This window comes from Oncorhynchus mykiss, chromosome 2 (assembly GCF_057628025.1).
Source record: "Oncorhynchus mykiss isolate SJ-2025 chromosome 2, ASM5762802v1, whole genome shotgun sequence".
Taxonomy (NCBI): domain Eukaryota; kingdom Metazoa; phylum Chordata; class Actinopteri; order Salmoniformes; family Salmonidae; genus Oncorhynchus; species Oncorhynchus mykiss.
This window is the reverse complement of record NC_143023.1, coordinates 16563733-16580719: the sequence shown is the minus strand read 5'-3', so window position 1 is coordinate 16580719 and position 16987 is coordinate 16563733. Positions and strand designations below refer to the sequence as shown.

Here is a 16987-nt window from a genome sequence, read left to right as displayed (position 1 = left end):
AGAATAAGTGATACTACTGTAAAAAAATAAGAATGACGTAAAACTGTCATAGACAGTCATGACAACTGAACTGATGTCCGAACTGAACAAACTAAACATGTAATCTAGATATATTTCCAAATATTTCCAATACCTGAGGGGTCTTGGGTTGTCCCATGTCTCCATCTCTCTCTCTAACACCTCTTCTACCTGCTGGGGCTCCAGCACCCTCCTCTGGTTAGCGCTGGAACTGCTGCTCACCATCCGGGTCAGAACAGACACCCCTGGAGACAACCACTGAGACGGACGTCTGGGGAGGGAGAGAGATGCATCAGTGATAAGAGTATGATACTTCAACTGTCTAGTGTCAGAAAACTATCACACAAACACACACACACCAGCACACCTGGTTGGAAGTGTGGGTATCGTGGAGTTATTGGAGGCTCCAAACAGCCGTCCCAAACCCCAGGGGACCGCCAATGCTCCATCGACCTGAGGAGGGTCACTCCTGGCCTGGGTACTGGTCTGGGGCTCTCTGGATGTCCCCTCCTGGTTCTGTACTGCAGACAGGCTGAGTTCAGCCAGGTTCTGGCCCAGCTTGCCCCCCCAGCGTACCACAGCCCCCCATCCCTGCTGGATCACCTAGGGAGAGAATAACAGCTCAGAAAAGTGCTGTGTGGTACAGACACTCACCCATGCATTCAAACAAAGACACACACACACGTTGAATTGTGCTCACCTGTCCTGCCTGTTGGGAGAGACTGGCCTCCTCAACATTAGGAGGTGCTAGCTCCCTAATTTCTTTCTCCTGAACCCACATCAGCTGAGGACTTGTCTCCGCAAGACCCCCAGAGACCTTCGCTGGCTTCAGTGACTCCACCAACCCTCCCACCCCTGAGTTGGCCAGGGACGACGAGCTCACATTATGATTGGTCGCCTCGGGTTCTGCTCTCCCTAAGTCCAGCTCTGATAGGCTCTCGAGATAGCTGCTGCCCCTGCTTTGGGAAGCGGACCCCCGGGGCGAGAGCCTGAATCCCAGGTCCTGATTGGGTGGGCTGGGGATCTCTGGGCTGTGATTGGCTGGATCCAGGTGGTGGTGCTGGAAGAGCAGGTCGAGGTTAAGGGTCAGGAGACTGAGGGGCTGCAGCAGGAGGAGGAGCTCCTCAAACAGAGGCTGGCAGGAAGTCAATGACAGACGCATGAAGGAGGAGGGCTGGTAGAACGTCACCAACACATCTGCCAGAGAGAGAGGGAGGCGAAGGAGAGAGAGAGAGACAGAGACGGAGGGGGAGAGGCGAAGGAGAGAGAGAGAGAAAGAGACAGAGGGGGGGTGTGGTGAAGGGAGGAGTGAGAAATAATGTTGTAACATATTAATATTCAAACAGATAGATTGCGGACATTAACTTTAGTCTTCAGGGACATACCACTGCATGACTGGAGATGGGACAGCCAGAAATCCATAAGCTTGATGCTGAACGAGAGAGACAAGAAGCAGGTGAGAATTGGAATTTAAAAAGTCAAACAGAAAAACCCTAGGAGAGAAGAGCCAGGTCTTACTTGAGGAGGCCGAGGAGGAAGGCGTTGAACCTGTGTTTGTTCTGCCGGAGCTGGGGCAGCTCTCCTATTCTAGCCTGGAGGCTGTACAGGGACTGAGTGCTGGGCCCTGGAGGGAGAAGGGGAGCAGAGATGAGAGAAAGAAAGGCTTTGGTTAAGCTTTGGCACAGAGAAAGAAATCTATATCTAATCAACATGTTATGTTACCTTTGACCTGAATTGACTGAAATTGAAATGAACAAGTACTGAGTCAATGGAATAACCCTGATCACCAGAGTAGTGGGAAGGAGAGAATAAGAGGGAATAGAGGAGGGGAGAGTGATAATCAGAGAGAGAGAGAGAGAGAAGGATGACTCAACACTGCAGAATAATGAGTGCCAGACTAGAGCGAGAGAGGAGAGACAGACTGAAAGTACTATGAACCCACATGATGTCCGGGAGGGTGAGAGAGATACACATTGGAGAGAGGGAAAGAGGAAGAGAGATATTGAGAGATTGGCTATGTACTTCCATCATGTCTGAGAAAGAGAAATAGAGAGAGATGGATATAGAGAGAGATATATAAAAAGATGGAAAGGCAGGGGGTATAACAACCACAGTCCTCCTATGCTGTCTATGCTCTCTTGTAACCCACCTCTGTACTGCGCTCCAGAGTTCCTACCTGGCCTGGTGGAGGCCTGGACCAGTCCCCAGGCTGAGTTTGGCCTCCTGCCCGAGATCAAATCACTCTGGTGGGGCTTGAGGCCGTCGGAGAGCAGGCTCCGCAGGGCGGGGCACAAACACTGCAGCACCAGCCGGCCCAGAGACGGATTCACACTGCTGTCTCCTGATAGAGCCTGGAAAGGGGAGGGGGGGAGGAGAAAGGAGAGTGGCAAAATAAAGGCGAGAGAGGGAAGAGAGGAGAAATAGGGGAGGAGAGAGAGGGAAGAGGAGAAATAGGGGAGGAGATAGAGGGAAGAGAGGGGAGGGGAGAAATAGGGGAGGAGAGAGAGGGAAGGGAGGAATAGGGGAGGAGAGAGGGAAGAGAGGAGAGAAATAGTGGAGGAGAGAGGGAAGAGAGGATAGGGGAGAAATAGGGGAGGAGAGAGAGGGAAGAGAGGAGAGGGGATAAATAGAGGAAGAGAGAGGGGAAGAGAGGAGAGAAAAAGGGGAGAGGGGAGAAATAGAAGAGGAGAGAGAGGGAAGAAATAGAGGAGAGAGAGAATAAAGGAGAGGGGATGGGAGAAATAGGAGAGAAAGAGGGAAGAGAGGAGAAATGGCAGAAGAGAGAGATTGAAGAGGGTATAAATAGGGGAGGAGAGAGAGGTAAGAGAGGAGAGAGGAGAGGGAGGAGGGGAGAAATAGAGAAGAAGAGAGGAGAGGGGAGAAATAGAGGAGAGAGAGGAGAGGGGAGAAATAGAGGAGAGAGAGGGAAGAAAGGATGGGGTGTTATGGATAGGAGGAGAAGATAAATAGAGAAGGATGAAAACAGAGAGATGGAGAAGAGAAAAGGAGTAGAGAAATATGTGGGAAAGAGGATGGAGTTAGTACACAGAGGTCCTGACTACTGAGCCAAAGATAGAGATATCTGAAGACAACCCAGCACCTTGTTAATGGAGGCAGACTAGGGGAGAGGAAGAGAGACAGAAAGAGACAGACAGATATGTCCTGTTATTCAATGGATGATTCATATATGGAGGATTCATATATAGATATAGAGCCACTAACTGGCTGTTTGAGCCATCAAGTGTCACTAGTTATTAAGTTCCAATGAGCTGAATCAACCACCGGTGCTACAGGCCTACGTCTAGTTTCAGAGACACGGATACAGAAATCCTAGAAGGCAATGAAGTCTTTTGGGAGTTTGAGCTGGTTGATCTTCTTATGTCTGTCTGTTTTTCACTTTGCCTGTCGGTATGGAAACCCTGTCATAGCAACAGTTGACAGTACGTCGTTAGGAGCGGTAGCTAGGGATTATAAACGCGGGGGTGGAGGTTTCTACTGATTGGATTACCTCCCCTGATCTAAAACCAAAATGTGAAATCGGAGGAAGATGATTGGCCCTATTGAAATTAATATACTTGATTGATCCACAGAGGGGGAGCTGGGTTTGCTGCCAGCATCAGACAACAGCGAACAGTAGAAACAAACAGGCATGCCCTCAGAAATACATAATTAAAGTACAGACATAATGAATAAAAACTCAAGCCCATTTTCCATATCTCACATAATGTGGTGTGTACACCATGTTACTGAAGAGACCGTGTTAAACATGGTGTTAAACTGACCTTCTGCACCAAGGTCCGTGAGGAGCTGAACTGAGCCAAAATGGCCTCCACTGCCACACTGACTGCACTGACCAGAGCTGTGGATGGGAGCAGTTAGACATACACACATCATTTCTCTAACAGTGTAAATGTACCTGAATAAATGTACTGTATGTACTGTATATCACATAGACTGTATAGAAATATACATGAAGGCTATATATGATCCCGTGTGACTCAGTTGGTAGAGCATGGTGCTTGCAACGCCAGGGTTGTGGGTTTGATTCCCACGGGGGACCAGTATGAAAATGTATGCACTTAAGTCACTCTGGATAAGAGCGTCTGCTAAATGATTGAAATGTAAATATATACAGGTATATCGTACCTCTTTTTTCCAGCAGGCACAGAGAGGACAGCCCTAGGCCTCTCAGAGGGGCCTTCACGTCATCGCCCATCCAGGAAGTCCCACCTCTCTGTACAGAGCTGGCAAATGAGACGCTACGAACCGCTGAGATTGACAGAGATAGAGGAAGGATCACTTACAACCTACTCTACGCTAATCTAATCAGTGGTGGACTCACAGACAGGAAGAGCAATGTTACTTGGTATTTCTGTGTTACTGTTTCAGTATTAGTGATATTAGTTGTTTTAGCAGTTAGTTAAAGCAGTGATGGAGTACTGTCAGTAGTAGTGTAGTAGTGATAGCATAGTGATAGCATACAGTGAGGGAAAAAAATATTTGATCCCCTGCTGATTTTGTACGTTTACCCACTGACAAAGAAATGATCAGTCTATAATTTCAATGGTAGGTTTATTTGAACAGAAGAACAACAACAAAAATCCAGAAAAACGCAAGTCAAAAATGTTATAAATTGATTTGCATTTGAATGAGGGAAATAAGTATTTGACCCCTCTGCAAAACATTACTTTACTTGGTGGCAAAACCCTTGTTGGCAATCACAGAGGTCAGATGTTTCTTGTAGTTGGCCACCAGGTTTGAACACATCTCAGGAGGGATTTTGTCCCACTCCTCTTTGCAGATCTTCTCCAAGTCATTAAGGTTTCGAGGCTGATGTTTGGCAACTCGAACCTTCAGCTCCCTCCACAGATTTTCTATGGGATTAAGGTCTGGAGACCGGCTAGGCCACTCCAGGACCTTAATGTGCTTCTTCTTGAGCCATTCCTTTGTTGCCTTGGCCGTGTGTTTTGGGTCATTGTCATGCTGGAATAGCCACCCATGACCCATTTTCATCCCTTTGATGAGGTGAAGTTGTCCTGTCCCCTTAGCAGAAAAACACCCCCAAAGCATAATGTTTCCACCTCCATGTTTGACGGTGGGGATGGTGTTCTTGGGGGCAGCATTCCTCCTACTCCAAACACAGCAAGTTGAGTTGATGCCAAAGAGCTCCATTTTGGTCTCATCTGACCACAACACTTTCACCCAGTTGTCCTCTGAATCATTCAGATGTTCATTGGCAAACTTCAGACGGGCATGTATATATGCTTTCTTGAGTAGGGGGACCTTGCGGGCGCTGTAAGATTTCAGTCCTTCACAGTGTAGAGTGTTACCAATTGTTTTCTTGGTGACTATGGTCCCAGCTGCCTTGAGATCATTGACAAGATCCTCCCGTGTAGTTCTGGGCTGATTCCTCACCGTTCTCATGATCATTGCAACTCCACGAGGTGAGATCTTGCATGGAGCCCCAGGTCGAGGGAGATTGACAGTTCTTTTGTGTTTCTTCCATTTGCGAATAATCGCACCAACTATTGTCACCTTCTCACCAAGCTGCTTGGCGATGGTCTTGTAGCCCATTCCAGCCTAGTGTAGGTCTACAATCTTGTCCCTGACATCCTTGGAGAGCTCTTTGGTCTTGGCCATGGTGGAGAGTTTGGAATCTGATTGATTGATTGCTTCTGCGGGCAGGTGTCTTTTATACAGGCAACAAACTGAGATTAGGAGCACTCCCTTTAAGTGTGTGCTGTATAAAACACACCTGGGAGCCAGAAATCTTTCTGATTGAGAGGGGGTCAAATACGTATTTCCGTCATTGAAATGCAAATCAATTTATAACATTTTTGACATGAGTTTTTCTGGATTTTGTTGTTGTTATTCTGTCTCTCACTGTTCAAATAAACCTACCATTACAATTATAGACTGATCATTTCTTTGTCAGTGGGCAAACGTCCAAAATCAGCAGGGGATCAAATACTTTTTTCCCTCACTGTAGTGATAGCATAGTGATAGCATAGTGATAGCATAGTGATAGCATAGTGATAGCATAGCTTAGTTTGTTGAAACATCCCAGTCAAATATTTTTCACAGATTCTAAAATGGTTGTCTTGTACACTTTGCTTTTCCAATATTCTACACAGGACATCGTCCCTTCTGAGGGTGATACATTATGTGAATGGGAAACGGATGCATTAACCTCGACAGACACAGGAAACATAAAACCTATTGGAGAAGACCGCCATGCAGAAGTCAGCTATCAGTCACAGGTTGGTGGCGCCCTAGTAGGGGAGGACAGGCTCCTGGTCATGTCTGGAGAGGAATGACTGGAATGGTGTCAGATACATTAAACACCTTAGTAGGGGAGGACAGGCTCCTGGTCATGTCTGGAGAGGAATGACTGGAATGGTGTCAGATACATTAAACACCTTAGTAGGGGAGGACGGGCTCGTGGTCATGTCTGGAGAGGAATGACTGGAATGGTGTCAGATACATTAAACACCTTAGTAGGGGAGGACGGGCTCCTGGTCATGTCTGGAGAGGAATGACTGGAATGGTGTCAGATACATTAAACACCATAGTAGAGGAGGATGGGCTCGTGGTCATGTCTGGAGAGGAATGACTGGAATGGTGTCAGATACATTAAACACCATAGTAGAGGAGGATGGGCTCGTGGTCATGTCTGGAGAGGAATGACTGGAATGGTGTCAGATACATTAAACACCATAGTAGAGGAGGATGGGCTCGTGGTCATGTCTGGAGAGGAATGACTGGAATGGTGTCAGATACATTAAACACCTTAGTAGGGGAGGACAGGCTCCTGGTCATGTCTGGAGAGGAATGACTGGAATGGTGTCAGATACATTAAACACCATAGTAGAGGAGGATGGGCTCGTGGTCGTGTCTGGAGAGGAATGACTGGAATGGTGTCAGATACATTAAACACCTTAGTAGGGGAGGACGGGCTCGTGGTCATGTCTGGAGAGGAATGACTGGAATGGTGTCAGATAAATTAAACACCTTAGTAGGGGAGGACGGGCTCCTGGTCATGTCTGGAGAGGAATGACTGGAATGGTGTCAGATAAATTAAACACCTTAGTAGGGGAGGACGGGCTCCTGGTCATGTCTGGAGAGGAATGACTGGAATGGTGTCAGATACATTAAACACCTTAGTAGGGGAGGACGGGCTCCTGGTCATGTCTGGAGAGGAATGACTGGAATGGTGTCAGATACATTAAACACCTTAGTAGGGGAGGACGGGCTCCTGGTCATGTCTGGAGAGGAATGACTGGAATGGTGTCAGATACATTAAACACCATAGTAGAGGAGGATGGGCTCGTGGTCATGTCTGGAGAGGAATGACTGGAATGGTGTCAGATACATTAAACACCTTGCCAGGTGTTTGATGCCATTCCATTGGCTCCGTTCCAGCCATTAATCATGAGCCGTCCTCCCCTCAACAGCCTCCTGTGATATCAGTAAGGTGTGAGAACATTCCTTAGTCTGACCTCATGATGAAACATAAACACTGTAGAAGGTTAGTGTTCAGCCCAGTTTATAGCCATTCACCGCTACATTAAACACATCATGTATAGTCACACCCAAACACACGCACCTACACCAATGCACACATTCATGCATACACTAAAGTGTGATAATAACCGTCACAGTGATTATCATGGTTCAACAGAAGCTGAAGGTCATAGCTTTATTAAGGTGAGGTGTCTATTTCAGCACTCCATGCAACACAGACACACAACAGCATGGAGAGACAGACTGACAGACAGAGATATAGATATACAAACAGACAGACAGACTACAGACAAACAGACGGACTGATATACAAACAGACAAACAGACAGACTACAGACAAACAGGCAGACTGGTATACAAACAGACAGAGACTGAGATAGATACAGTGCCTTGCGAAAGTATTCGGCCCCCTTGAACTTTGCGACCTTTTGCCACATTTCAGGCTTCAAACATAAAGATATAAAACTGTATTTTTTTGTGAAGAATCAACAACAAGTGGGACACAATCATGAAGTGGAACGACATTTATTGGATATTTCAAACTTTTTTAACAAATCAAAAACTGAAAAATTGGGCGTGCAAAATTATTCAGCCCCCTTAAGTTAATACTTTGTAGCGCCACCTTTTGCTGCGATTACAGCTGTAAGTCGCTTGGGGTATGTCTCTATCAGTTTTGCACATCGAGAGACTGACATTTTTTCCCATTCCTCCTTGCAAAACAGCTCGAGCTCAGTGAGGTTGGATGGAGAGCATTTGTGAACAGCAGTTTTCAGTTCTTTCCACAGATTCTTGATTGGATTCAGGTCTGGACTTTGACTTGGCCATTCTAACACCTGGATATGTTTATTTTTGAACCATTCCATTGTAGATTTTGCTTTATGTTTTGGATCATTGTCTTGTTGGAAGACAAATCTCTGTCCCAGTCTCAGGTCTTTTGCAGACTCCATCAGGTTTTCTTCCAGAATGGTCCTGTATTTGGCTCCATCCATCTTCCCATCAATTTTAACCATCTTCCCTGTCCCTGCTGAAGAAAAGCAGGCCCAAACCATGATGCTGCCACCACCATGTTTGACAGTGGGGATGGTGTGTTCAGGGTGATGAGCTGTGTTGCTTTTACGCCAAACATAACGTTTTGCATTGTTGCCAAAAAGTTCAATTTTGGTTTCATCTGACCAGAGCACCTTCTTCCACATGTTTGGTGTGTCTCCCAGGTGGCTTGTGGCACACTTTAAACAACACTTTTTATTGATATCTTTAAGAAATGGCTTTCTTCTTGCCACTCTTCCATAAAGGCCAGATTTGTGCAATATACGACTGATTGTTGTCCTATGGACAGAGTCTCCCACCTCAGCTGTAGATCTCTGCAGTTCATCCAGAGTGATCATGGGCCTCTTTTCTGCATCTCTGATCAGTCTTCTCCTTGTATGAGCTGAACGTTTAGAGAGACGGCCAGGTCTTGGTAGATTTGCAGTGGTCTGATACTCCTTCCATTTCAATATTATCGCTTGCACAGTGCTCCTTGGGATGTTTAAAGCTTGGGAAATCTTTTTGTATCCAAATCCGGCTTTAAACTTCTTCACAACAGTATCTCGGACCTGCCTGGTGTGTTCCTTGTTCTTCATGATGCTCTCTGCGCTTTTAACGGACCTCTGAGACTATCACAGTGCAGGTGCATTTATACGGAGACTTGATTACACACAGGTGGATTGTATTTATCATCATTAGTCATTTAGGTCAACATTGGATCATTCAGAGATCCTCACTGAACTTCTGGAGAGAGTTTGCTGCACTGAAAGTAAAGGGGCTGAATAATTTTGCACGCCCAATTTTTCAGTTTTTGATTTGTTAAAAAAGTTTGAAATATCCAATAAATGTCGTTCCACTTCATGATTGTGTCCCACTTGTTGTTGATTCTTCACAAAAAAATACAGTTTTATATCTTTATGTTTGAAGCCTGAAATGTGGCAAAAGGTCGCAAAGTTCAAGGGGGCCGAATACTTTCGCAAGGCACTGTATACACACTCAGACGGACAGACAGATTACAGACAGACAAACAGACAGATAGACTGACAGGGCGATAGAGATGTAGATATACACACAGACAGACAGACTGACAGACAGACAGGTGAGCAGGGTGTTAGACAGACAGACAGAGTGACAGACAGACGAGCAGGGTGTTAGACAGACAGACAGAGTGACAGACAGACGAGCAGGGTGTTAGACAGAGTGACAGTCAGGCGAGCAGAGTGTTAGACAGACAGGGTGACAGACAGACTGACAGGGAGATAGAGATGTAGATATACAGACAGACAGATAGACAGACAGACAGACAGACAGACAGACAGACAGACAGACAGACAGACAGACGAGCAGGGTGTTAGACAGACAGACAGACAGACAGGCGAGCAGGGTGTTAGACAGACAGGGTGACAGACAGACTGACAGGGAGATAGAGATGTAGATATACACACAGACAGACAGACAGACAGACAGGCAAGCAGGGTGTTAGACAGACAGACAGAGTGGCAGACAGGCGAGCAGGGTGTTAGACAGACTAACGGAGTGACAGACAGAACACACACTGTCGGTTCCAGGCAGGGTGTTAGACAGACAGACAGAGTGGCAGACAGGCGAGCAGGGTGTTAGACAGACTAACGGAGTGACAGACAGACAGGCGAGCAGGGTGTTAGACAGACTAACGGAGTGACAGACAGGCGAGCAGGGTGTTAGACAGACAGACAGAGTGACCGACAGGCGAGCAGGGTGTTAGACAGACAGGCGAGCAGGGTGTTAGACAGACAGGCGAGCAGGGTGTTAGACAGGGGGAGGGAGTGTGAGAGAGAGAGCTCTTACTCAGTGCAGGCGGCAGCGGCGGAACCTGGATGAGTTTTGGGGGGTCTGAAGTTTTCCTGGGGGGGATAGGGGGGTAGAGGAAGGGGTAGTAGAGGGGGGCGGCCAGGGCAGGGAGGGTGTGAGAGCGGGGGAACAGGGGTGAGCTGAGGCAGGACGCGTCCAGGCCCGGAGGGGGGGCTCCAGAGCGATAGGGGGGGTCGAGAGCCCCGATGGGGGAGAGGCGGGGAGGGGCACCCCTGTGGATGGGACAGTTTTTGGGGTGGTAGAGGTACCAGGTAGGGAGGGGAGGGAGATCTTTAGAGGTTCTGCTCTGGCCAGGGTGAGAGGTGTGTGTGTGTGTGTCAGTGCGACCAAGGGAACCGACAGTGTGTGTTTTGGCATATGCCATCATCATCGCGTCAACGTTTTTATATGGGGTGGTGCAGCCTTGAGTGTGTGTGTCATTGCTGACGAGTGTGTGTGAGCCGGTGTGAGGCTGTTTATCAGTGACGTTAGCGGTGCAGTAGAGGGAGTCAAAGTCAGTGATGGATTCAGAGACAAAGCCATACTCCAGCTTTTCTTTAGTCTTGGACTCATTCACATAACGATACAAACTATCAATGTTGCTCTTGAAGTCCTTTCCAAAACGATGTGCAGAGTCTAGGCCTCCATCCTTCTTAAAATAGTCACTATATCCAGAATCAATATCATTCTCAGAATAAGTTCCATGGCTGTCTTCATTTAAATCTGTGTGAGTGTATGGTGTAGCAAAGGGGTTAGATAGCTGGGTAGTGTAGGGGTTAGGGGTCGTGGACTGGGTAGTGTAGGGGTTAGGGGTCGTGGACTGGGTAGTGTAGGGGTTAGGGGTCGTGGACTGGGTAGTGTAGGGGTTAGGGGTCATGGACTGGGTAGTGTAGGGGTTAGGGGTCGTGGACTGGGTAGTGTAGGGGTTAGGGGCCGTGGACTGGGTAGTGTAGGGGTTAGGGCCTATGGCTGTGGACTGGATTTCAGTGTGGCTGTGAGGTTGGGTCCTGGGGACTGGTCTCGTATGAGCACCACAGTATCCTGGGCGGTAAGGGTGGAGGAAATAGGAGGAGGGCTGGGAGTGGGCCAGGGAGAGAGGGGGTGAGGACACTGCCCAGCCAAAAGGGGCAAAGGAGAGGAGGGGAGAAGGGAGAGGAGTATGAGTAACAGGGGCAGGTTGAGGTGGAAATGGGGATTTGAGGTAGGTGGACAAGGGGGGCATTCAGGGGGTAGGAGTGTGAGTAAGTGGTGTGTGTGGGTAGGGGGGCAGGTAGGGGTAGTTGGGGGCATGAAGCGGTAGTTGGGGGTAGGTAGGGGTAGTTGGGGGTAGGTAGGGGTAGTTGGGGGCAGGTAGGGGTCGTTGGGGGCAGGTAGGGGTAGTTGGGGGCAGGAAGCGGTAGTTGGGGGCAGGTAGGGGTAGTTGGGGGCAGGCAGGGGTAGTTGGGGGTAGGCAGGGGTAGTTGGGGGCAGGTAGGGGTAGTTGGGGGCAGGAAGCGGTAGTTGGGGGTAGGTAGGGGTAGTTGGGGGTAGGCAGGGGTAGTTGGGGGCAGGTAGGGGTCGTTGGGGGCAGGTAGGGGTCGTTGGGGGCAGGTAGGGGTCGTTGGGGGCAGGTAGGGGTAGTTGGGGGCAGGAAGGGGTAGTTGGGGGCAGGTAGGGGTAGTTGGGGCAGGTAGGGGTAGGTAGGGGTAGGTGGGGCAGGTAGGGGTATGTAGGGGTAGTTGGGGGCAGGTAGGGGTAGTTAGGGGCCGGAGGACAAGCGAAAGCAGAGAAGAGGGGAAGGTGAAGGAGAAGCAGAGCCATGGACAAACGTTGGAAGGACGGATGGGAAAGAGGGATGAGAACAAGGAGAGGAGCAAAAGTGTATGTTGCAAATAAATTGGGAAGAGAGAGAGATGGAGAGAATGTTAGTGTCTGTTGAGAGAAGAATGCAATGTAAACCAGTAGATCCCCACCACAACATGCAGTAACGCAGTACACCACCCAGTACCACACAACAACATATGTCCAATAGTCTGACCCAACAGACACACACAGACTGACCACAATACATGACAGAGTCAATGGAGGTGGTTCATGAACAGAGGAGTCAACGTTCAGGTTTAGAGAAGCCTTTCTCTTTCGTTTCCTACTCTCACAGTCGTTCACTATTATTTCAACCCCGCCTGTACAGTAGTGGTATGCTGTACTATCTCTCTCTGTACAGTAGTGGTATGCTGTTCTCTCTCTCTGTACAGTAGTGGTATGCTGTTCTCTCTCTCTGTACAGTAGTGGTATGCTGTTCTCTCTCTCTGTACAGTAGTGGTATGCTGTACTATCTCTCTCTGTACAGTAGTGGTATGCTGTACTATCTCTCTCTGTACAGTAGTGGTATGCTGTACTATCTCTCTCTGTACAGTAGTGGTATGCTGTACTACCTCTCTCTGTACAGTAGTGGTATGCTGTTCTCTCTCTCTGTACAGTAGTGGTATGCTGTTCTCTCTCTCTGTACAGTAGTGGTATGCTGTACTATCTCTCTCTGTACAGTAGTGGTATGCTGTACTATCTCTCTCTGTACAGTAGTGGTATGCTGTTCTCTCTCTCTGTACAGTAGTGGTATGCTGTACTATCTCTCTCTGTACAGTAGTGGTATGCTGTACTATCTCTCTCTGTACAGTAGTGGTATGCTGTACTATCTCTCTCTGTACAGTAGTGGTATGCTGTACTATCTCTCTCTGTACAGTAGTGGTATGCTGTTCTCTCTCTCTGTACAGTAGTGGTATGCTGTACTATCTCTCTCTGTACAGTAGTGGTATGCTGTTCTCTCTCTCTGTACAGTAGTGGTATGCTGTTCTCTCTCTCTGTACAGTAGTGGTATGCTGTTCTCTCTCTCTCTGTACACTAGTGGTATGCTGTTCTCTCTCTCTCTCTGTACAGTAGTGGTATGCTGTCCTCTCTCTCTCTCTCTCTCTCTCTCTCTCTCTCTGTACAGTAGTGGTATGCTGTCCTCTCTCTCTCTCTCTCTCTCTCTCTCTCTCTCTCTCTCTGTACAGTAGTGGTATGCTGTTCTCTCTCTCTGTACAGTAGTGGTATGCTGTTCTCTCTCTCTCTGTACAGTAGTGGTATGCTGTTCTCTCTCTCTCTCTGTACAGTAGTGGTATGCTGTCCTCTCTCTCTCTCTCTCTCTCTCTCTCTCTCTCTCTCTCTCTCTCTGTACAGTAGTGGTATGCTGTCCTCTCTCTCTCTCTCTCTCTCTCTCTCTCTCTCTCTGTACAGTAATGGTATGCTGTCCTCTCTCTCTCTCTCTCTCTCTCTCTCTCTGTACAGTAATGGTATGCTGTCCTCTCTCTCTCTCTCTGTACAGTAGTGGTATGCTGTCATCTCTCTCTCTGTACAGTAGTGGTATGCTGTCCTCTCTCTCTCTGTACAGTAGTGGTATGCTGTCCTCTCTCTCTCTGTACAGTAGTGGTATGCTGTCCTCTCTCTCCCTCTCTGTACAGTAGTGGTATGCTGTCCTCTCTCTGTACAGTAGGGGTATGCTGTTCTCTCTCTCTCTCTCTGTACAGTAGTGGTATGCTGTGCTCTCTCTCTCTCTCTCTCTCTGTACAGTAGTGGTAGGCTGTTCTCTCTCTGTACAGTAGTGGTATGCTGTTCTCTCTCTCTCTCTGTACAGTAGTGGTATGCTGTCCTCTCTCTGTACAGTAGTGGTATGCTGTCCTCTCTCTGTACAGTAGTGGTATGCTGTTCTCTCTCTCTCTCTGTACAGTAGTGGTATGCTGTCCTCTCTCTGTACAGTAGTGGTATGCTGTTCTCTCTCTCTCTCTGTACAGTAGTGGTATGCTGTCCTCTCTCTGTACAGTAGTGGTATGCTGTTCTCTCTCTCTCTCTGTACAGTAGTGGTATGCTGTCCTCTCTCTGTACAGTAGTGGTATGCTGTCCTCTATCTTCACCTTCTATCTCTCTCTTTTTCTTTCCCTCTCTCTAGCAGAGAAAAGTACCGTTGGTTATGCTGAGTCAGGCTATGGAGAGTTCTGTTCCTGCCTGGCTGTGCACTGCCTATCTCTCTGTCTCCTTGGAGATGATTGGATAATAGCCTATGCTGACTAGAAGTCCATTCTGCACAGAAATACATTGTCTCATTTAATATCACCGTGACAGAGAGAGAGGCTACACAGAGCGTGTTAACTACCATACCTTGGTTTAGCCTTGAGTTGATCTGACTGTCTCTCAGATGCAGCCACACATTACACTTCCTGGTTTATTTTGCGCTACTGTGAAATAAGTCTCTGCCATTGGTTGGTAGATGGAGCCCCTCCTGTTTGGTTCTTAAAGCTGTACACGTGACAAATAGTCTGGTCTGAATTGACCACACATAACCACACATAACTCTTGGCTTTTACATACACACAGAGGGAAGCACGCTACACACACATTCACACGCACACACACACATACATTCAACATTTCTCCTGAAATGTACATTGTGACTTTGAATAGAAAAATAACAAATATATATTTCAGACAATAATCACACAATGAAATGACTTGTAACAATGTACATTGTTATCAAAACAATAAAGCTGTGAAGTTGAAATACAAATGAATAGAGGTATTCAGCCCTTCAGCCTATGGAACTAAGAACTAGAGGTCGACCGATTAATCGGAATGGCCGGTTAATTAGGGCCGATTTCAAGTTTTCATAACAATTGGTAATCGGCATTTTTGGACACCGATCATGGCTGATTACATTGCACTCCACGAGGAGACTGGGTGGCAGGCTGACTACTTGTTATGCGAGTGCAGCAAGGAGCCAAAGTAAGGTGCTAGCTAGTAAGGTGCTAGCAAGCATTAAACTTATCTTATAAAAAACAATAATTCCACCATAATTTGCAAATAAATTCATTAAAAATCCTACAATGTGATTTTCTGGATTTTTTTTCTAATTTTGTCTGTCATAGTTGAAGTGTACCTATGATAAAAATTACAGGCCTCTCTCATCTTTTTAAGTGGGAGAACTTGCACAATTGGTGGCTGACTAAATACTTTTTTGCCCCACTGTATATATTTTTAAACCTGCATATTTAGTTAATATTGCCTGCTAACATACATTTATTTTAACTAGGGAAATTGTGTCACTTCTCTTGCGTTCTGTGCAACAGAGTCAGGGTATATGTAGCAGTTTGGGCCGCCTGGCTCGTTGCGAACTGTAAAGACTATTTCTTCCTAACAAAAACAGCCAACTTCGCCAAACGGGGGATGATTTAAAAAAAGCACAATCGTTGCACGAATGTACCTAGCCATAAACATCAATGCCTTTCTTAAAATCAATATACAGAAGTATATATTTTTAAACCTGCATATTTAGCTAAAAGAAATCCAGGTTAGCAGGCAATATTAAACTAGGGAAATTGTGTCATTTCTCTTGCGTTCATTGCACACAGAGTCAGGGTATATGCAACAGTTTGGGCCGCCTGGCTTGTTGCGAACTAATTTGCCAGAATTTTATTTAATTATGACATAACATTGAAGGTTGTACAATGTAACAAGAATATTTAGACTTATGGATGCCACCCGTTAGATAAAATACAGAACGGTTCCATATTTCACTGAAAGAATAAACATTTTGCTTTCAAAATGATAGCTTCCGAATTTGACCATATTAATGACCTAAGGCTCGTATTTCTGTGTGTCATTATATTATAATTAAGTCTATGATTTGATATTTGATATAGCAGTCTGACTGAGCGGTGGTAGGCAATAGCAGGCTCGTAAGCATTCATTCAAACAGCACTTTACTGCGTTTTGCCAGCAGTTCTTCGCTGTGCATCAAGCATTGCGCTGTTTATGACTCCAAACCTATCAACTCCCGACATTGGGCTGGCAATACTAAAGTACCTATTAGAACATCCAATAGTCAAAGGTATATGAAATACAAATGGTATAGAGAGAAATAGTCCTATAATAACTACAACCTAAAACTTCTTACCTGGGAATATTGAAGACTCATGTTAAAAGGAACCACCAACGTTCATATGTTCTCATGTTCTGAGTAAGGAACTTAAACGTTAGCTTTTTTACATGGCACATATTGCACTTTTACTTTCTTCTCCAACACTTTGTTTTTGCATTATTTAAACCAAATTGAACATGTTTCATTATTTATTTGAGGCTAAATTAATTTTATTGATGTATTATATTAAGTTAAAATAAGTGTTCATTCAGTATGGTTGTAATTGTCATTATTACAAATATATATATAAAAATTGGCCGATAAATCGGTATCGGCTTTTTTGGTCCTCCAATAATCTGTATCGGCATTAAAAAATCATACCTCTTAAGAACCACTCTAAAGGTAGCCTATAGTATGAATCTCAGCCATTCTGGGAAGGGGAGAACAGTCTGGAAAAAAGAAAGATGGAAGATAGAGGAGAAAGGAGTGAGTGAGAGGTCAAGGACAGAAGAGAGACAGGAGGAAGTAGGCAACAAAACATGAACCAATGACTCACCAGATAGTGGAGAGAGAGAGAGCATGATAGAGGGAAGGGGAGACCGAGAGAGAGATGGAGATGGGAAGAGAGAGGGAGATGGGTAGAGAGAGGGAGATGGGTAGAGA

General features: G+C 46.4%; 1 protein-coding gene across 7 annotated transcripts in view; it reads right to left on the bottom strand.

The window, feature by feature from the left end:
* The window catches only part of rusc1 (RUN and SH3 domain containing 1), a 28288-nt gene that overhangs the window by 4796 nt on the left and 6505 nt on the right, over positions 1–16987 (bottom strand). The window contains exons 3-12 of one of the 7 annotated variants that reach the window (XM_036939706.2): positions 10396–11508; positions 4165–4287; positions 3801–3877; positions 3119–3136; positions 2168–2369; positions 1537–1642; positions 1404–1450; positions 719–1215; positions 386–621; positions 134–289 (exon numbers count right to left, since the gene is read on the bottom strand). In XM_036939706.2, the coding sequence (XP_036795601.1) occupies positions 134–289; positions 386–621; positions 719–1215; positions 1404–1450; positions 1537–1642; positions 2168–2369; positions 3119–3136; positions 3801–3877; positions 4165–4287; positions 10396–11508 (2575 nt within the window). The remainder of the gene's footprint in view (positions 1–133; positions 290–385; positions 622–718; positions 1216–1403; positions 1451–1536; positions 1643–2167; positions 2370–3118; positions 3137–3800; positions 3878–4164; positions 4288–10395; positions 11509–16987) is intronic. The other 6 variants (XM_036939711.2, XM_036939710.2, XM_090216491.1 and 3 more) reach the window with 6 other exon arrangements.